The 21,914-nt window shown below is 45.8% G+C and overlaps 1 protein-coding gene across 1 annotated transcript in view; it reads left to right on the forward strand.

Moving 5' to 3' along the window:
* The window catches only part of pik3r5 (phosphoinositide-3-kinase, regulatory subunit 5), a 120,471-nt gene that overhangs the window by 71,141 nt on the left and 27,416 nt on the right, over positions 1-21,914 (forward strand). Inside the window, exons 8-11 of the mRNA XM_038777263.1 lie at positions 2,879-3,032; positions 10,195-10,278; positions 10,366-11,062; positions 14,966-15,110. Of these exons, the coding sequence (XP_038633191.1) occupies positions 2,879-3,032; positions 10,195-10,278; positions 10,366-11,062; positions 14,966-15,110 (1,080 nt within the window). The remainder of the gene's footprint in view (positions 1-2,878; positions 3,033-10,194; positions 10,279-10,365; positions 11,063-14,965; positions 15,111-21,914) is intronic.

Genomic DNA, 21,914 nt, shown 5'->3' on the forward strand with positions numbered 1-21,914 from the left:
GCTTCAAGGCCTCAGCCCTCCACTTTGGCTCAATGTCTGACAACGAGGAACCCAGCAGAGGGAAGGGCGACATGGATACTGTTGTTTCATTGTGTGCCATAACCATCTTATCAATCATTGATTGTGAAATTATGGTGATTTTTCTTTTAAATATTGAAACCCTTGAGGACTACAGCAGCATTTCTGTGCCTAATGTTTTTCTTTCAAATAATACAATTGCAGTGCCCCCATTAGTTTAGCATTCAGTCGGAGAATGAAATGAAGCAGGTTTATATCAATGTCAAGATCAAAGTGAATGTACACATAATAAATCTCAAAGACTTGATACAGATAAAGTTTGTATAAAGTCAGGCATACTGTTTTGAACTATCCTGTGGAGTCTTTACTGGTTTAATCTTTGCTGTGCCTCTCATTAGTAAAAGAGACATCTACAATTATACCTGGAACAAACGTCACTCATTCATATCAGCCAAAAGTCTGGGGTTACTTTTTTTTTTATCCTTGCCGCACAATTGGGTCTCACTGCTTCAAGGTCACACAGGCACAGAATTGTGCAGTACGTTTGAGACAAAAGATCTATAAATTTGAAAGGAAAGTAATAAATTGCATTTCTCTCACACCATTTACATCCTCAAGGCAGCTGAAAGTTTTCTGCAGCTGACTCTTTCAAGTGTGATCATTGTACATTTTATAATCCATGTGGCAGTCAGTTTGCACTTTTAGGATGCAACAAGCAGCAATGCAGTAGATCAGGGGTTTCCAAACTGGGGTCCCGCCTCCAAGGGGGTGCGTGGCTCGACGAGCACATTTGTAAACAGAGATAATTGGACAAACATGGAGAGCGGAGTGATGGCAAGAGAGCACCTTGGAATTGAACTCGAGGAGCGCGGGGGGGGGGGGGGGGGGGGGGGGGGGGGCCAGAACGAGCCTTGGAGCAGAGGGCTGATCAAACCGAGCCTTGGAGCAGAGGGGGAGGGGGTGGGGAGGTCGGGGAGGAGGTGTCCAGAGCAGGCCACTTAGATTTATATAATGAAAATACATAAACATAGACACCGGGTGAAGTATACGGTCTGTGCTATAACTGTAAAGAAGACGCGTAGAAAGATCAGTTCAGTCTATTAGATCAGTTCAGACCCTAAGAGGGTCATTCAGGAATCTGGTAAACACCGAGAAGAAGGTGTTTTTGAATCTGTTGGTGCGTGTTCTCAAACTTTTGTATTTTCTGCCCGATGGAAGAGGTTAGAAGAGAGAATAGCCCAGGTGGGAGGGGTCTTTGATTCTGCTGCCTGCTTTCCCAAGAGGTGTAGGCAGAGCCATTTGGGTGGGAGGTGGGCTCGAGCCATACAGATTCTACTCGGCTTCTCTTTATAACCTGTTCTATTATTTGAGCCTTGCCACAACCGACAAGCGTTTGTGTCATTAGTCTGGGACTCTAGTTTGGTCTGGTATTTTCTCTTGCCGTCCTTAATGGCTTTGTGGAGGTTGTACTTAGATTTTTTGTATATGACAGAGTCACCCATCTTGAACGCCTCAGACCTGTGCTTCAGAGGGGAGTGGATCTTCTGGTTTATCCATGGTTTGCGGTTGAGGAACGCATGTACTACCTTCTTTGGCAGGCAGTCTCCGATACATTCACTTCTTTTTTTATAAATTTAGAGGACCCAATTTTTTTTCAATTAAGGGGCAATTTAGCATGGCAAATCCACCTAACCTGCACCTCTTTGGGTTTATGGGGGTGAAGCCCATGCAGACACTGGAGAACGTGCAAACTCCACACGGAAAAGACTCAGGGCTGGGACCGAACTTGGGTCCTTGGCAGTGCTAACCACTGTGCCACCGTGTCGCACTCTGACACACTTACTGAAGAAGTCTGTGGCATACTCGCCTAGGTTGGCCGTCGGGTTCTTGAATATGGACCAGGGCTCTGGTTGGGGGGTGGGGGGCTATCCAGGGAGGCCTGAACGGTGGGTCAGAGCATGACTCGAAGTGGAGAAAGAGGGCTCAGTGTGTGAGAGTGGAGGGGGAGTGTGTATGAGAGAGGAGGGTTAGTGTGGAGAGAAGGTAGATAGAGTATTTGTGGGGGGGGGCGTGTCTATGAAGGGGGTTGTTGGGAGGGGTGGTAATAGATGATTGTGAGTTTGAGGGGGTAAGAGATGGGGTGAGTTTGAGTGAGAGCGGAACATGTGTGTGTGAGAGCGAGGTGTGCATATGCATGTGAGAGAGAGGGAGGGAGACGTGTGTGTATTAAAGAGAGGAAGAGCTATATTTGAGAGAAGAAAATGTGTAAGAGAGAGAGTTATGCGTGAGAGGGAGACCTGTGTGTTTGTATGAGGGAGAGAGAGATGCATGCGTCCAATATGCTTTGCAGCATCACTCCTCCAATTAAAAATGACAAAGGGTAAGACTTTATTATTTTTTGATGAGAACTTTTTAGATTACCCACTCCTAAAGTGGGTACTACTTCCAGAGGTTAATGTTAAGGGCCATGGGAAGGTGGCTTGGCCACAGCTTAATGTGAGGGGATCATGTAGCTGGTGAATGTATTTGTGACTGTGCATGAGATTCCTAATATCTGCATAGAAATCTCTCGAAAAGACTTGTTTCCATTTTCTCCCTGTGTTCACAAAAATGTTGGGGCCAAAAAGGCTGAGAATTCATGGGGTTCCCTGATACACTTGGGAGGTCACTCAGGGGTCCATGGCTTGAAAAGTTTGGGAAACCCTGCAGGAGATGACCAGTTAATCTGATTTGCTGATGACTAAACATTCACCCAAACAGAAAGATAACTAATTTAATTATAGTTGTGAATTCCCTTGTTGCTGAAAATTACTGTTTTGGAAAATGGAATTCTGCATAAACCTGTTCTGCTTTTCTTTAGTCCAAAACTGCGGACGAGCTCCTGGACATTTTCTCAAATTGTTCTGATGTTATGGAGATTGCAGTCGCTATGAAGGATTCTACCCAAGCCAGAGAACATTTAGTGAACAACTTAGAGGAGATAAAAGAAAGATTCGGACTCCTCCCGAAAACAGGTATTATTTGTTGGATGGTTACAAAGAGTTATTCGTGTATGATGCTCCAAACCCATTATAAAGAAACCCAGTGAAGGAATAACAGAGATCAGTATCTGAAAGGAAAAGTGATTCTGGTGAATGTCACCAAGAGTTTCTGATTGGCTTTACTTACCATGTGCATTAGTTTTTTAAACACAAAATGGAGTGAAAACAATAGGTCAGAAAACCATGCAAAGTTCAAGCATTAAACTGTCCTTCTCCCTTCAGGGTCTGATGGATCTGAGTTGTTCTTTGCTGTGTTATTTTACAAACAGGGTGTACTTCTTGTCGTATCTGTAAAATCTCAGATACTTCGATCAGTGCATTCATCAAAAGTTTATCTAGGTGCCCTTATTTGTGAGATGAACAAAGGACAAAACAGGTTCACGGTTTAACACAATTTTATTCTCAATTCTGTCACTCAACAAAGTATGACTCAGGGTGGCATGGTGGTGCAGTGGTTAGCACTGCCACCTCATGGCGCCGAGGACCCGTGTTCGATTCCGACCGCGGGTCACTGTCTGTGTGGAGTTTGCACATTCTCCCTGTGTCTGCGTGGGGTCTCGCCTCCACAACCCAAAGATGTGCCGGGTAGGTGGATTGATCACACTAAATTGCCCCTTAATTGGAAAAATACAAAAACAGAACTGAGTTCCAGGTATTATCCGTACTTACTGAAGGAGGGCTGGGCTACGATCACTCGATGTGGATATCTTCCCGGGGCTTTGAAACCCAGGGTTCCCTTCTTCTTGCGATGATTGGGCCTGGGGGACTCCCAGGTTATCGCTGAGGATCTGTTCCAATGTTCCTTTATACTAGTCTGCTAGCATTGAGTAATAGATACACGCCCACAACTGGCCATTGTCCCATCCAGATCCCAACTCATTAATGGGAAAAACAGGATATTCCTGTTTATCCAGGATTATCCTTTTTTATATATATATATAAATTTAGAAATTTTTTTAAAAACAATGTTTTTTCCCAATTAAGGGGCAATTTAGCGTGGCCAATTCACCCACCCCGCACATCTTTTGGGTGGATGATTCAATCAAGACCCATGGTCCTCTGAAACAGCCTCGTCTGACCAGCTACCAGCCCATTATGGAGTCTGGTGGCTTCATTTGTCTGTTCTTCGTCCTGCTGCAAAGTTGATCACCTGTGTCGGAAATTTGTTACAAATTCCTATCATGGTCTTGTTTTTCTGCATAAATGGCAGTGGGTAATCACAAAGCGATAATGAGTTATGTGTTCAGCTGAGTGCTCTTGCAGATGGCCAGCATCAATTCAGTCAGGGCCTCAGTGGAAGTTTCTGTTCCTGGCCTATGTGTATCTACTCAACCTGTTTTCAGTACCACATTTCTTTTGAATTCTCCACATTCGTGCGGGCACTCATTCAACTTGTGCTGATAAATAGTGATAATGAAAACAGTTAAAGGCCAAAAATTAAAATGTTTATGTGATTTAATTTTTAAAATAAATGAAACTTGTGAACTTTCTAACTATTACTGAATTACCAGGATCAGTGACCAGTCTTCCAATTCCCCTCATGCGTTTCTTTTTTTATCATCTTTCTGCTGGTCTTCATTTGCAGGCTTCAATCACCAATTTCAGTATTTATGGGGTGAAAATAACTATTGGTATTTCTGAATTATATTTATATATGTTTTTCTCTAGTGGAGTTAAAATCAATGTAATGTAATGTTGACACGAGTGTATCGTTAGTCTTTCTTACGTCATCTGTTTGGCATCACAATTGATTCTGGTGAAATTTTACTTGGTGGTAAATAATAACAAGATTGTCATTTGGTAGTACAGAACTTGAGTATTGCTGAAAAAATACATCTGTTGAAGCTTTTCATCTCGCCCACAACAGGACAGATTCACAAGAATAACACATCTCAAAGGGAAGCACAAAGTCCACGCATTGCACCTTTTTCAATTAAACAAAAGCTTGGAGGGACAGCCATTCCCTAGTTATTGCCCAGAGGAATCAGTGTCATCCTGCCTCATTTGAATTTAAATAAAGGTTGGGCAGTTAACTATTCCCTGGTGCGTTATCCATGGCAATACCTCGATCAGAGTCCACTTGCCAACCAATCAGCACCCCTTTCTCATGAAGTGTGAATTGTTGTTCCCTTTGAGATTTGGTATCCTGATGAGTGCAAGACAGAAATCTTCGACAGCCTGTCTCTTTTTTTCAGGAATACTCAACAACAAGATTGCTCAGATGAAAATGATAACGGGGGGCAAATGTCAAGTGTGACTTTATTCAGATTTGATTCCTTGACCAGCTCTGGGTTAGATACACTCAGTCACTAGATGGTGGGGCCACAGGTCCTGCAATTGGTTTCAGTGACCCCAGGACTCGGGAGGGAAAGCCAGAATTCCCAACCCTGATCCAAATTTGGAAAATACTGGTGTGCACGATTGCTGAGGACACGGCCAGGCTTGGCCGTGATGTCGCACCCTATTGAATAGTTTGCTGACACGAGATTTAACCATGAAGAATTGACATTTGTGTCGGGTAGACAACTGGCAGCTGTGGAGCCAGCACAGGCAGGGGTTAGAAACAGCTTAAAATTCTTGCTTCAAAAGTGGAATGGTAATGCACTGCAACCCCAGGGGTTGTGAAAGGGCAAGCTTTATTTTTAATTGTAGATTTAAATTGAACACGTTTAGATTATGAATTGCACCAGTTCATCTTATGCCAGTTTTTTTTCTTTGTTGGAGACAGTTTCACTTTTGCTGTATATTTATTTTGATGCTATACGCAGAGATGCTGTTTTTCTGACTCACTGCCAATTGTTAGTTTGACTGATGAGCAAAAGGTGCCATTCTACACGCACTTACCCCCGCACTTAATTTGTGTGGATTTGATAAACTAGATTTTCCTGCACTCAGCAATAAGAAATAAGTTTGAGACTTGCATGGACAAATGTGATCATCATTTGAAAATCTCTGTAGTTTAAAAACAAATCATGAACTTAGAATTACTCTGTGAAAGTTAAGTAACTGAGTGTTTCACACGATCGTTAACAAGTCCTTCATCTATTTTAGTGGAATGGTTAACACTTATTTTTTAATAGGGACCAATGTTATTACCCTTGAGTAGCCACTAGAGGACGCTGGGGTGCAATGCCGCTGGATTTTCACATTGCCAGTGAGTGGAGGTGTGGGGAATCTTCAAGCCTACTTGGAGATCAGGGCACCCTTTTAAAATGGTGGGCCGATCTCTGAGGAGCCGGTCTGGCCAGCTCCCCAGTGAAGAAAATAATTCCAAGTGTGGGCTAGACCAGTGAAAAACTCCCCAAGGCCCAAAAAAGTGACAAAGTGTGGTTAGATAACGGTGAGGAACTCACTAACAGAGCCAGTGAGAAACTCCCAGCAACTTCCGTCTGAAATGACACTTGGAAACCTTTCCATTAGATCGTATCCTGAGTGTGCAATCCCAGTGCAGTCTGGGTAGCCCAGGGTGAGATTTGGGTGCCTTCTTCACTGGTCAAGGCTGAACCGATTTTGACTGGCATTGAGACCCACAGATATGGCTGGCGTTGGCGGAGGAAGAGACATTCGGGCAGACTGTTAGTGTTCTGTTCAGACAGGAGATGCACCCCTGGACTTTCTGACTCCACACAAATGAAAACAACAAAGTTTTCAACCCCTCCTTCTCAATGTCCTCTTCTCATGAGTGAGAAATACTGGTCGAATCCAGTGCATGTTCTGACTAATCTAAACGGATGCAGGTCGGACCTGACTGCAGGCACCTCATTTCAATATTAAAATGAAGTATTTGCCTATGTAGTTGAGTTGCTAGGGCCTCTATAAAAGAAAGGGCAGATCAGGTTCCGGTCTTTGTTAAATTGGTTATTGTGTCCGCAACAAGAAGTTGCGACAGAGTTGACTTTATGTCGCAATGAACAACAACAACACGTATGAGATTCTTGGTGGAATCTTACAGCAGCTACTAGGGGACTGAAGTGAGAGGGCCTCCTGTTTGGAGGCAGGAAGGAAGGCGTACACTATCACCTGATGGCCAGCCAATTAGTTATGGAAAGTCGAGGGGCTCAGCCAATTGTGTTGGGGAGGGGGGGCTTGCAGGAAGTTACCACATCTACTGTCGGGTCAAAGGTCCGGGTGCCATATTTAAAATATGGGTTGGGGGGGGGGGGGGGGGGGTGCGCAGGTGGAGAGAACACCAGGAAGCAGCCCTGGGGATGTCACCTCAAGGCTCTGTGAAGAAGCACTGCTGGTTCTCCTCCCCTCTGGTCAGCGTCTACAGTGCCTCCTGCAGTAAAGGCCAAAGAGGGTGCACCTGTGCAGGAGACTCTCAACAGGACGAGGCCTCTGGCCTTGGATCACCATAGGGAAATCGCCTGGCCCTCTCAGGCAACTGGGCACAGCACTCGGCAGGGTATGGATGTCAGAGTTCTATCAAGGCGTATGGAAGAAAAACCAAGTCTTCTAATGCACGTTGTATGATATTGTATGTTTATTTGTAAATATATTGCCTTAATCCCTTTATTCTTGTCTGTCGAATGGTCACGTTGCGACTTTTTAAACCAGACAGGGGCTTTTAAGGCCATGACACTTTATTAAAGCTCAGTGGGGCTGAGGTCGGGGTTTTGGACACATCCTTCATTATTGAGCCTTGGAGCTAGTGGCAAATCTGAGTTTCTTGACATAGCTGCTTATATTTTTGCCAATCTTTTTAAGATCAGGGTCTTGGAACCACACTGGGAAGCCATTATATGTTGCTCAGCCCCTTACCACCCCTCAGGAGCACTTGTCCCAGCACCACCTGCAGCTGAGACATTCCATATTGTGCAGGTAAATGCACAGCATTCTTAGTCAGGCCTTGCCAGGACTGAAGCGTGTGTGACTGAGTCATGCATGGCCTTCCAAGTAAAAAGTGTGTGAGCCTATGAAAGGAACATGCATTTGGCCATCCTCTGCTAGTTCCTCTCCTCTTCTGTCACAACATCAAAAAGGACTGGGTGCATGAGACTCATCCTGTCTCCCTGAAGTGAACTGCAGACAGAAGGTTGGCAACGGCCTGGTCAGCACAGTCTATTTGGCCTTCCTTTCTGACTTGGTTATTTTGAATAAATATTGAGCCTGCTGCTGTGCCTTGAACGCAGTCTGATCCTCCCCTCACCCCACCGTATTCTCCTCCCTTCTCAACCTGATCTCCGGCCTCCTCTTCCCGCTCTGACAGCTATGTCCCTGAACACTCCCAATTTGAAACCGGAGCTGCAAACCATCACCCTGCACCCTCTCTCAGTCACCTTTGACATTCTCTCACTTTCAACCCTCCATCGATCATCTAGCTCTGCCTTCAGTGAACCTCCAATCACCCACCATCACCCTTGATCTGTCTGCCTGCCTGCCAACCCTCTCTTCCAAACTTACAATAGGCCTGTCCTCAATCAGTGTTGATCTCCCCTCGTTTCACCTTCCTTTGGTAGAGATTGACCTTCACTCTCACCCTGCTCACTCAGTCCTACCCCTTGACCTTCTCAGGGCCACCATAACATAGAAGCTAGGAGCAAAAATAGACCATTTTGCTCTTCGGGCCTGCTCCGCCAATTAATATGATCATGTCTGATCCTCTATCTCAATGCCATATTCCTGCTTTCTCCCCATACCCCTTGATGCAATTGAAATCTGAAAATGTATCCATCTCTTTCTTGAATATGTTCAGTGACTTGGCCTCCACAGCTTCTGTGGTCGAGAATTCCACAGATTCACTCCCCTTTGAGTGAAGAAATCTTTCCTCCTCAGTCCTGCGGAATTCTCGACCACAAAAGCAGGCTCGAAGGGCCAAATGGTCTATTTCTGCTCCTGGCTTCTATGTTAAAAAGTACCTCTTGGTTCAAGCTTTCAGACACCTTTCCTAATATATCCTTTTTTTTGGCTTAGTGGTAACACTGGGCTTATATGCTTTTGTGAATCACCTCAGCATGTTTTTCTGCATTAAATGCCCAATATGGTGTTGCTGCTGTTGTGCATTTCCCACTGTAATGAGATGAATGTAGGAATTTCAGATGTATTGTAATATAGGTATTTAATGCAGTAAGGGTTTAAAGCCTGGGTCAGTGTATAAGTGACTGCGGCAATCATGTTTCAAAAGAACCTTGGTTTGAAAGTTTGGGAGCTAGAGGTGTAATTCAACCATCGTAAAAAAACTTGTGCTAATTGAATTTTGTTAAATTAAGGAGATTCCCAGTGGAGTTAATTAGATTTCAGCTTGGTAAGGTGACATCATTACTGGGCGGAGCTAAGGTATCAGGAATTTTATAGGAAAAGCAGATCAGTGCAGTTCTGATCTGGAATGAATCTGTAACCAGAAATCAAACCATTTGCTCCTTGCAGTTCAGTTAAAAGAGATTAACAGTCCTAAAAGCAGCGTAGGCTTGTCTGAGAACAAACCGGAGCTGAAACAAGCTGAGAAACAGTTTTGAAAGGCACACAGCCAGAACTTCTGCATAGGTCTGACAGGAGTCAGATCTCGTCAGTAAAGCAGTATCAAGAGATCTCTCATTTTCAAAGAACACCTCTGTAAAGCAAGTATTCCTATGTGCCATTGGTAGGTTACAGTGGTTTGAGCGCTGAGGTGGTCTTTCCCCTTGTCCTTTAAGTGGGAATAAAGATAGCAATTAAGGGTATTGTATTCACTGTATTGAGTAGTATTGTTTAAGGGGTAATTGTAAGTTATCTTCTAGTGTGATGTTAAAGATGTTACGACTGTGTTAGTAATAAAGTTTGTTTTAACATACCATATCCCTATTTCTTTGTGCAATCACTCTCAGAGCGACGTATCCTTTCCTCACAGTCTTACAAAATTAAAATAAAATATTGGGGTTTCTGTCCAGTATCTTAGGGTCTGGTCTGGGATCATCATAATAGTGAATAGACAATGCACCCACACGCCTCCAACACGTCAGCTAATGGATGTGAGATCCCACCATTAGTTCGGGTTTTACACAGTTCAGCCTGACAATTCAATTTTACTTTTAGTGCTAAAGTTGCCCAAATAAAACTGCTTTGAAACAGTCTTTTTTTGGAACACTACTTAGCATTTAGTTGTCACTTTTTGTCATGTTCAATCAACTGATTAATAGCTCCTTGTTATCTTCAATAGCCCAGAACGTGACTGTTAAGCTACAAACAATTCCATTGCCAATTGCCAATTGTTACAGCTACCGTTGGGACAAGGATAATTTTGGTAAGCAGCCAGCAGGTCTTGATTCGGATAAAATTACAAGTAAATTAGTTTGCCTTGTTATAACCTGATATTGTCATTTTATTTTAGATGTTTTACAGGAGGTCCTCCTGAAAGAGTGTGAGATTCCTGACATTGCATTGCTTTCCTTGAATGACAACGATAATGACGAAGAGGAGTTTGAGGAAGAGGAGGAGGAGAAGACGGAGGATGCAATCGGAAATGAGAGAGATTCTGTGATATCCACAATATCTGTGACATCCAAAGACTTCATGAAATCCTTTGTTTCGAATCTCTCGGACTATATGGACAGTGGATATATCGAAGATGGAGATGAAAGTTCGTCTGAGACAGCAGGCTCGTCGGACCATAGAGAGGAAAAGCACAATACAGTCGGAAAGAAATTGACAAAGAAAATATCTGACTTTTTCAGAGCTAGGAATAGCCTTACGCACAAAGCGGATCCAAAATACCGTTTGAACAAATCCTTCTCAAACCTGAGCAGTTGCAACTTGTCCTCAAGTACCCTACCTCTTCGTCGAGCAGAAAGCTTGGGCTGTACTGAAGTCAAACGGAAGCTCCCAATGAAGTCCAGGCGCTCAAACTCACTGCCGCAGCATGTGACCTTCAATCATCACTTTGAACGGCATTTACTACATAACACTTACTTCAAACGGAGACCATACCTCAGCTTTGAGGATGAGTGTAAAACCATGACACTGCGAATTGTTGTTTTTGGTACTGACAGGATTCTGGGAAGAGTCGCAAGAGCCTACAGCAATCTCAGGTAAGAGATGCTCACAGCGCCCAGTCTGGTCATTAGTTTTAACAGAGCTGAGTGAAGCAGGGATCGTACCCGGAACTAAAGTTAAATATGTAAATGTCCATTTTGGTCTCTAATTCTGAGCTTCTGAGAAATCCATGATAATAGATCCCAACCGGTATATCTCCTTGGAATTGTTATGTTAAATTCTTCCCAATACTAGATCAGCTTAGTAGCTGGCAATCTGAAGTCTGTCAATCATCATTTGGTACACAGCTTCTCTTCACCACTGTATTGCGCACAAATCTTATCACCATAATGTAAAAAAGGTGCAAAAATTAATTTACAAGAATGTTACCAAAAATGCAGCGATATATCCACTAGGACACGATGAACGGGCTGGGTCTGTATTCTTTTGAAGATGTAAGACAGTCCCCAATAAATCAATACGGGAATTTAGAAGGAGCTTCTTTACACAAAGAGGTAAGAATTCACCACTACACGAAGTGGTTGAAGTGAATAGTATGGAGGCATTTAAGGGGAGATTGGACAAGTACCTCAGGAAGGAGAGAATGGAGAAATATCTGATAGGGAGTTAAATGAATAAGGCTGGAGTGGGACATAAACATCAGCATGGATTAATTGAGCTAAATGATGTATTTTTGAGCTCGATACCCTATGTAATTCTATGTCAAGCATGGCCAGGCTGCTAATTGCAGGATTCAAAGGCCCAAGTGGAGGCACCAATCATGAAGCTCTCATTGTGCATTCCATTTCCCATTCATTAAATCATTGGGCAACAAAGGAAAATCTTCATATCCCTCCTCAGCATCACAAGCGATATGCTGAAATCAAGTAATCCATCTTCCCAATGATTGTATTCAAGCCTGTAATCCATTCTCCGCTAACTACTTTTGTGCAACAAGGACACATTCATTCTTCCCTCTCCCCAAGTGAATATGGGGATTTTAGGCAATAGAGCTGAGTGCACATCATTCCTTTCTCCACTGATTTTAAGTTGATTTTAATAGAAAGAAAATTGTACAAGATAAGCAACTGCCTTGCCCAGATTTTCAGCATCCATCACCGCCACAAGCACTAAAACTTAACATTTACTACATCTTATATACTTCATTCTGTTACTTGTTCCTGTCCATGGAGATTGGTGTATCTCCTTGGAATTTGTATCTACAGGTATGCATCACTTAAAGCAGAACAGCTCAACTCCACCCACCACAATGCTAATGAGTGTAGAGGATATGTTGGTTTGTAATGGTACAGGAAAATATTTTGTCATATTCAAATCTTCAAAATGAAAATATAATGCATCAAATTGATGGGATCGATTCACAATGTGCTCTTTCAGCCAGCTTGCACCTCCAAGGTTATAAAAGATTTTTTAAAAATATTTTTATTCATGATATTTTCACATATATACACAAAATATCAGAAGAACAACTCAATACACAATGGAGTGGCACGGTGTCGCAGTGGTTAGCACTGCTGCCTCACGCCGCTGAGGACCCGGGTTCGATCCCAGTCCGGGGTTACATTCCATGTGGAGTTTTCACATTCTCCATGTGTCTGCCCAAAAGATGTGCAGGATAGGTGGATTAGCCACGCTAAATTGCCCATTAATTGGAAAAAAAATAATTGGGTATTCTAAATTTATTTTTAAAAACTCACTAAAAACCACACCAACTCTCCTCACACCAACACCCTGCCACAACCCGACTACTCCATTTTACCCTCCTTAGCCCCCTCCCCTGACCCCTCAAACCTTGCTGACCCCTCAATCATCTTTAAATAAATCAATAATCAGTTTCCAACCAAGGTTATAAAAGTTGAGTAATAAACTTGGAGCCGACTATCTATTGTGCCTCATTTTATATTCCATGAGTATACATATTTAAGGACCAAGTTTTTTTTTGGCCTTGTCACTCAACTTGTTGTTTCTTACACGTGTGGTTTGAAATAAGAAATTCTAGAATACTTTTATCCTTACCTTTGTCTGCAGAACTGACTGTTGTGTTTATTAAAACAGTTTATAAAATTGGTCTGAGGCACATAATGCACCTAGCCGTAGCTATGGAAAGTAATGGAAAAGAAAATAAACAGCAAAATAATTATCGTGCAGACTTATTCATCAAGAAAAGAAGCTGAAGTCTTAAGGAAAGAAATAATGCCTATGCCATCTCATCCAACCCTTTGCTCGTAAGGATGCTGCGGATAATCCAAGATTGGCAATTAGGTTGTCAATAACGAACATTTCAGTGGATATCCCTAAACACATCCTGATAGAATATTACCAAGTAATTACAAAAAGGTCCACAATGTTCTTCCTTGCAAATCCTCTCTGACAGTCAACAAACAGTCTCTGTACTCGATCTGAGAGTTCCTTCCCGGTTGTAAATGTGTGGCATTGCCAGCATTCTAAGCTGTTCATGAAACTATTGTCGACAGTCGTAAAAAAACATTTGGTTCACTAATGTCCTTCAGGGCAGTGTTCTTCAAACTTTTTTTCCGGGGACCCATTTTTACCGACCGGCCAACCTTCGGGACCCAACCCGGCCGACCTTCGTGACCCACGCCGGCCGAACTGCGTGACCCACCATTTTCTCTTACCTTGTTTGCTGCTGACAAAAATGGAGGAAATGGTTTTGGGTCCCTTTGGCCCTCGTACACGCTCCTCCAATGGAACCTGTTGGATGAAGGTGAAACCTTCCGGTGTCGGAAAGTATGGAGTCTCCATCTGTCCAAAGTTCTGCATTTTTTTCCTGTAACATTTTATCAAATAAAACACCCCCCGAACTTGTAAAAAAAAATGAATAAAATAAATGAAAAAAATAAATGAATAAAACCCCCCCCGAACTTATAAAACAAAAAGTTGTGACCGTTTAAAAAATAAGCGGCCGCACTGCGCATGCGTGTCGATCATCGGCGCACATGCGCATAGTTTTACGCATGCGCGCCGATGATCTGGCACGCATGAGCAGTGCGGCCGTATCTTTTTTACATGTTAGCGGCTGTTTTGAAGGCCTCTTGCAGCTGGCGTCATTAACAGCCAGCTCCTGCGGCTGTTGCGCGCAGATTTGCGCGATCTGAAGTGCCACGACGGACGGCTCCGCGGCCCTCCCGACACTTGCCCCTGACCCACCCGCAAGTCGCGCTCCCGAGTTTGATAATGCCTGCTTTAGGGAAGGAAATCTGCCGTCCTTACATGGTCTGGCCTCCATGCTACTCCAGACCCACAGTAACGTGGTTAACGACTATGTACATATTGTATACGTTCCCTCGGCCGCAGAAAAATGCTTTTCACTGTACTTCGGTCCATGTGACAATAAAGCAAATCAAATCGAATCAAACTTTTAACTGCCCTCTGAAATGGCCCATGTCACTCAGTTCATATTTAAGGGCAATTGAGGATGGGCAATAAATGCTGGCCCAGTTAGTGACACCCACGTCCCATGAATGAATTTTAAAAAATCATTTTCTTCTATTTTCTATTCCATTCAGAATTATGAAGTTACATGATTTAAATTGTTTATGTTTGTAGTTTCACTTTTGTCAATTATCCACTTTTCCTTCCGACAGCTCTGTTTTTCGTTGGGACTTTCTATTTTTGTCTGAGTTGAATTTATTTACTCACCGTAAAAGGTTTATAACATAACCATAGATAGTTTAACCTGGAAAGAACCTTGTGCTGCCTCGATGACAATCTTATTCTCAGGGCAATTCAATCGTGGGATTCAGTACGTTCTTATCGAAGTACAAACAAAATAAGTACGAGGAAGGACACCAGAAAAAATAAAACACTGATGTATCTATAAAAAACATGTGTGCTTAATAGTCACAAACAAGGCAAGATATTATGGTCACTCTTTACAAATTAGGTGAATAAAATCTGATGATCATTTCTACTTTTAGGTTGCAAGAGAGTAAATGTCCCTTTCTCACAAAATACTTCAGGATGCAATTTTTTTACATTCCTCTGCAAAAGAACTCACTAAACAGCTCTGCACAGTTTACAAGCTTCTCCACAGACAACCAGCAGAGACCATGCTCCCAACCGGTAATGATTTGTCATTTTTTAATCCAGTTATAAGAAATAAAAAGGTTGAATTTAGCATAATCGGGCCGGAATTCTCCGGCCGTTGGGATTCTCCTTTCCCGCTGGCAGTGGACTCCCGTCCGCGGGTGTCCCGGCTCCGTGGGATGGCTTCAATGGGAAATGGACATTCGTAAGAGGCAGGAAGAGGGAATCCCGTTGGCAGTGAATGGCACACTGCTGAGTGTCCAGCACTTCAATAGCTTTCATTATAACTATGATGTTGTGTACATTTTATTCAATATAGTTTCCCGTTTCTAGGTGTGTTTTCATTGTATTTCGTAATGTAGTAAGGATAAGAGACCCAAGAGCATGGGAGGGAATATGGAAACAGGCATGTGGAAGTGGGCAGGCCTGTACTGGCTTGCTGGCTAATCAGCTGAAATAGTTCTGTTGGGAGAGCGTTAGACTGAAGATCAAAAGGTCCCTGGTTCAATCCTGGATTTCGGCATCAAGCCGCATGTTGACTTTGCTTGTTATCTGTCATGTTGCCTTCCATTTTGGGCGGCACAGTGGCACAATGGTTAGCATCGCTGCCTCACAGCGCCAGGAACGTGGGTTCAATTACGGCCTTGGGTGACTGTCTGTGTGGAGTTTGCACTTTCTTCCCGTGTCTTCGTGGGTTTCCTCCGGGTGCTCTGGTTTCCTCAAAAAGTCCAAAGTAGAGGTTAGGTGGATTGGCCATGCTAAATTGCCCCTTAGTGACCAGGGATGTGCAGGTTAGGTGGGGTTATGGGGTTGTGGGGATAGGGTGGGTGGTGCGGGGTGCTCTCTCAGAGGGTCGGTGCAGACTCGATAACCTGAGTGGTCTCCTTGCGCACCGTAGGAATTCTGTGATTCTATTCCATCCCGTTCTCTGGACCAGTTTCCCAGAGGGTGCAGCCAGTTAAAAGGAGTTAATGATCTATGAAATGAAATGAAAATCGCTTATTGTCACGGGTAGACTTCAATGAAGTTACTGTGAAAAGCCCCTAGTCGCCACATTCCGGCGCCTGTTCGGGAAGGCTGTTACGGGAATCGAACCGTGCTGCTGGCCTGCTTGCAAAGCCAGCGATTTAGCCCAGTGTGCTAAACAGCCCCTATGAAGGCTTATTGTTAGAGATTGACCAAAGTTTTCCAGTCAACCTACAGCAAACCCGCTCCAAAGGTATTGGGAACCTGGCCCGCTGACTGAAGGAGGCCTCCCAATAACAGACCAATGGGATCAGCACTCCAGGCAGGTTTTAAGGCCTTCCCTCCCTGCCTGACCACCGTCTATGCGGCAGAATGGATCCTGTTCCACTATGGTGACCCTGCTGCTGAAGCCATTATTCTGATCTTACCTGAATTACCTGAGCCATCCTTAATTGGTCAGTGGGCCTGCCCTCTGGTCACAAATTGGCCAATTCTGGGAAAAGCGCTGATGGGTGACTCTTTCCCCTACAATGGGGTTCATGACCTCCATTAGACCCTGACATTGGGATCCTGATCCAAAACCCACAATCCTGCCCCCAATTTCTCTCCTCTCTCACATTCAGTAGTCATGATAGACTCCATATAAATGTCAGCGTTTTCTTTCTGTAGCTTTTTTGAAATATGCAAAGATTAAGTTAGCAATTTGGTGAAAGGGTGAAATCAAATGCAAGATAGTTGTTGTGCTAATAAAGCACAGCTCCCTGGTAATTATGGGCAGGATTTATCGGCTGTTCATGCCAGCGGTAAATTCCAGCCCCACGCTGGCGCACGGCTTTTAGCATCTAATTTTGGTCCGAATGGTTCATTACCATAATATGAACTGTTTGCAGGTACTAAAACAGCCACCTGCAGCTTTGGCACTCAAGTGTTGGTTAAACACGGGGCATGATTTACCGAACACCCCACCACGTGTTTTTTGATGGGGGAGGCAGCCTACCAATGGTATCTGCTTGTCCTGCCGTTGTTATTGGGATTTCCCGTTGACAGCGCCCCTCGCCGCCGGGAAACCCGTGCGCCAGCGTGGGGCTGGAATTTACCGTTGGCATGAACAGCCGATAAATCCTGCCCATAATTACCAGGGAGCAGTGTCGGTGTGGATTGTGTTCCCTGTCACCAACAGCAGCTTTCACGTTTGCTCAGGGACTGAGTTAGATGATGCACAGATCCCCAGACATTGCTGGTCATGTGGAGGAGTTCTGGAGGAAGAGCCTATCCTTTACTCTTACCAGGTATCCTGTCACTCGCCCTTCTGTCACTCGCCCTTCTGTCACTCGCCCTACTGTCACTCGCTCGCCCTACTGTCACTCGCTCGCCCTACTGTCACTCGCTCGCCCTACTGTCACTCGCCCTACTGTCACTCGCCCTTCTGTCACTCGCTCGCCCTACTGTCACTCGCCCTACTGTCAGTTGCTCGCCCTACTGTCAGTTGCTCGCCCTACTGTCAGTCGCTCGCCCTACTGTCACTCGCTCGCCCTACTGTCACTCGCTCGCCCTACTGTCACTCGCTTGCCCTACTGTCACTCGCCCTACTGTCACTCGCCCTTCTGTCACTCTCTCACCCTACTGTCACTCGTCCTTCTGTCACTTGCTCACCCTACTGTCACTCGCTCACCCTAGTGTCACTCGCTCACCCTACTGTCACTCGCCCTTCTGTCACTTGCTCGCCCTACTGTCACTCGCTCACCCTACTGTCACTCGCTCACCCTAGTGTCACTCACTCACCCTACTGTCACTCGCTCACCCTAGTGTCACTCGCTCACCCTACTGTCACTCGCTCACCCTAGTGTCACCCTACTGTCACTCGCTCGCCCTACTGTCACTCGCCCTTCTGTCACTCGCTCGCCCTACTGTCACTCGCCCTTCTGTCACTCGCTCACCCTACTGTCACTCGCCCTTCTGTCACTCGCTCGCCCTACTGTCACTCGCTCGCCCTACTGTCACTCGCTCGCCCTACTGTCACTCGCTCGCCCTACTGTCACTCGCTCGCCCTACTGTCACTCGCTCGCCCTACTGTCACTCGCTCGCCCTACTGTCACTCGCTCGCCCTACTGTCACTCGCTCACTCTACTGTCACTCGCTCACTCTACTGTCACTCGCTCACCCTAGTGTCACTCGCTCACCCTACTGTCACTCGCTCGCCCTACTGTCACTCGCTCGCCCTACTGTCACTCGCTCACTCTACTGTCACTCGCTCACCCTACTGTCACTCGCTCACCCTACTGTCACTCGCTCACCCTACTGTCACTCGCTCACCCTACTGTCACTCGCTCACCCTACTGTCACTCGCCCTTCTGTCACTCGCTCACCCTACTGTCACTCGCTCACCCTACTGTCACTCGCTCGCCCTACTGTCACTCGCCCTTCTGTCACTCGCTCGCCCTACTGTCACTCGCCCTACTGTCACTCGCCCTTCTGTCACTCGCTCGCCCTACTGTCACTCGCTCGCCCTAGTGTCACTCGCTCGCCCTAGTGTCACTCGCTCACCCTACTGTCACTCGCTCGCCCTACTGTCACTCGCTCGCCCTACTGTCACTCGCTCGCCCTACTGTCACTCGCTCGCCCTACTGTCACTCGCTCGCCCTACTGTCACTCGCCCTACTGTCACTCGCTCGCCCTACTGTCACTCGCTCACCCTACCGTCACTCGCTCACCCTACCGTCACTCGCTCACCCTAGTGTCACTCGCTCACCCTAGTGTCACTCGCTCACCCTAGTGTCACTCGCTCACCCTAGTGTCACTCGCTCACCCTACTGTCATTTGCTCACCCTAGTGTCATTCGTTCACCCTACTGTCACTCGCTCACCCTACTGTCACTCGCTCACCCTACTGTCACTCGCTCGCCCTACTGTCACTCGCTCACCCTACTGTCACTCGCTTACCCTAGTGTCACCCTCCTGTCACTCGCTCGCCCTACTGTCACTCGCCCTTCTGTCACTCGCTCGCCCTACTGTCACTCGCCCTTCTGTCACTCGCTCACCCTACTGTCACTCGCTCACCCTACTGTCACTCGCTCACCCTACTGTCACTCGCTTAACCTAGTGTCACCCTACTGTCACTCGCTCGCCCTACTGTCACTCGCCCTTCTGTCACTCGCTCGCCCTACTGTCACTCGCTCACCCTACTGTCACTCGCTCACCCTACTGTCACTCGCTCGCCCTACTGTCACTCGCTCACCCTACTGTCACTCGCTTACCCTAGTGTCACCCTCCTGTCACTCGCTCGCCCTACTGTCACTCGCCCTTCTGTCACTCGCTCGCCCTACTGTCACTCGCCCTTCTGTCACTCGCTCACCCTACTGTCACTCGCTCACCCTACTGTCACTCGCTCACCCTACTGTCACTCGCTTAACCTAGTGTCACCCTACTGTCACTCGCTCGCCCTACTGTCACTCGCCCTTCTGTCACTCGCTCGCCCTACTGTCACTCGCTCGCCCTACTGTCACTCGCCCTTCTGTCACTCGCTCACCCTACTGTCACTTGTCTTTCTGTCACTCGCTCACCCTACTGTCACTCGCTCACCCTACTGTCACTCGCTCACCCTACTGTGACTCGCTCGCCCTACTGTCACTCGCCCTTCTGTCACTCGCTCGCCCTACTGTCACTCGCCCTTCTGTCACTCGCTCACCCTACTGTCACTCGCTCACCCTACTGTCACTCGCCCTTCTGTCACTCGCTCACCCTACTGTCACTTGCTCACCCTACTGTCACTCGCTCACCCTACTGTCACTCGCCCTTCTGTCACTCGCTCACCCTACTGTCACTCGCTCACCCTACTGTCACTCGCCCTTCTGTCACTCGTTCACCCTACTGTCACTCGCTCACCCTACTGTCACTCGCTCACCCTACTGTCACTCGCCCTTCTGTCACTCGCTCACCCTACTGTCACTCGCCCTTATGTCACTCGCTCACCCTACTGTCACTCGCCCTTCTGTCACTCGCTCACCCTACTGTCACTCGCTCACCCTACTGTCACTCGCCCTTCTGTCACTCGTTCACCCTACTGCCACTCGCTCACCCTACTGTCACTCGCTCACCCTACTGTCACTCGCTCACCCTACTGTCACTCGCTCACCCTACTGTCACTCGCCCTTCTGTCACTCTCTTCTGCAGTCACTGGTGCTGCTCTGTCCTACTATCCATCCTCTCCTATTACTTACAGACCAAACGGGATCTCCAGCAGGGTGATCATGATTAAGCAGTCCCTTTTCCCTGGTGACTGCTATAATCTCTTCAGTAAGATAGAGAAGCACTCAGTCTTTTCACAAGTTCTTTGAAAATCTGTGGAATAAATATCGCTTGAGTGTTGATGAAATCTTAACAAAGTGTCCCAGAAAATCTCCTGTGTGTTTCAAAAGGTCTCTTCAAACCTCCAGCAGCAAGTGAAGGGTGATACGTCTTTAGGTATAATGCTCAAAATCCTCAGCAACCATCTTCTTATATCCCTCTTCCCTCAACTACAGCAACCGAGCTAGAAGCTCATTAATGTCTTCATCTGTAAGATTGAGATCATCTAATCATCGACCTCTGTCACTAAACTCTCTTCCACTAGCCTACTGTACCAAACTTCCTCGAAAGATTCCCCTGCCTTCCACATAATCATGTGTGTTGGAAGGGAACATAGCTAGAGTCTCAGCAGATGAAAGAAACATGCAGGAAGGGGAACATAAAAAACAAATGTTGGAATGTTAAAACATGAAAAATGCAATATGAATTTGACTACATGAAAAGGAAATATTGAGGATGCAAATTAGCTGAGGAAGATATTTAAAAATGGTTCAACAGAGCCACCCAGTGGCCAGAGGAAGGAAGTGTCCATTGGATAACTTTGGAAAATCTTAGGAGGACAGCATTACCTCATAAGAAAAGGGTTACCAGTGAAATATAATAGGTTATAGCAAATTGAATACTGTAAAAATGTATGTGTATAGAATAAGCATTGTGTAACTGAGAGGTGGAAGTGCCTAGGAGTGTTTATCCCGGAGAGGGCGGTCTTGCGGGAAACATTAATGAATTCTAAGGAAATAGATAAGTTGAGTTCTGATAACACATTTGAGTTTGTCACAAACTCGGCATCCAGGTTGCATGAGGTGAGAGAGGACCTCTGATAGATTAGGATTAATTATTTTAGGTGATGGTTGGGAAATGCACTTTCCAGGCAGGAAGCAGAAGCAGTAAAGGGGGTGAAAATAAAGAGAGAACTGGATGAGTATCTTGGGATGTGGGAGTTTGTCATGTACTTGATTTTTGGACTGCCAAGATCAACTTAGGTGGGTTTGCCACTTATCAAGCCAGCTTAAAACTGGCACTACAGATCAGCCGCTGGTTATCGAAACTCCCAATCACCCATTTTCCAGGGATGTAGGACTTGCCCTGGAATGGGCTGAAAAATATCTTTTAAACTGGGGTGGCACATTGGTTAGCACTGCTGCCGCACAGTGGCAGTGGCGCAGTTTGAATTCCAGCCTCGGGTGACTGTCTGTTTGGAGTTTGCACTTTCTCCCCGTGTCTGCGTGGGTTTCCTCTGGGTGCTCCACTTTCCTCCCACAGTCCAAAGACGTTCAGGTTGAGTGGATTGGCCATGCTAAATTGTCCCTTAGTGTTCAGGGATGTGTAGGTTAGATTAAAGGGTTATAGGAATAGGGCATGAAAGTGAGCTTAGGTGAAGTACTCTTTCAGAGGGTTGGTGCAGGCTCAATGGGCCGGATGGCCTCCTTCTGCACTGCAGGGATTCTATGATAACATGGGGCCTCACGGTAGCATGGTGGTTAGCATCAATGCTTCACAGCTCCAGTGGTCCCAGGTTCGATTCCCGGCT

Source organism: Scyliorhinus canicula, chromosome 18 (genome assembly GCF_902713615.1).
Source record: "Scyliorhinus canicula chromosome 18, sScyCan1.1, whole genome shotgun sequence".
Classification (NCBI taxonomy): Eukaryota; Metazoa; Chordata; class Chondrichthyes; order Carcharhiniformes; family Scyliorhinidae; genus Scyliorhinus; species Scyliorhinus canicula.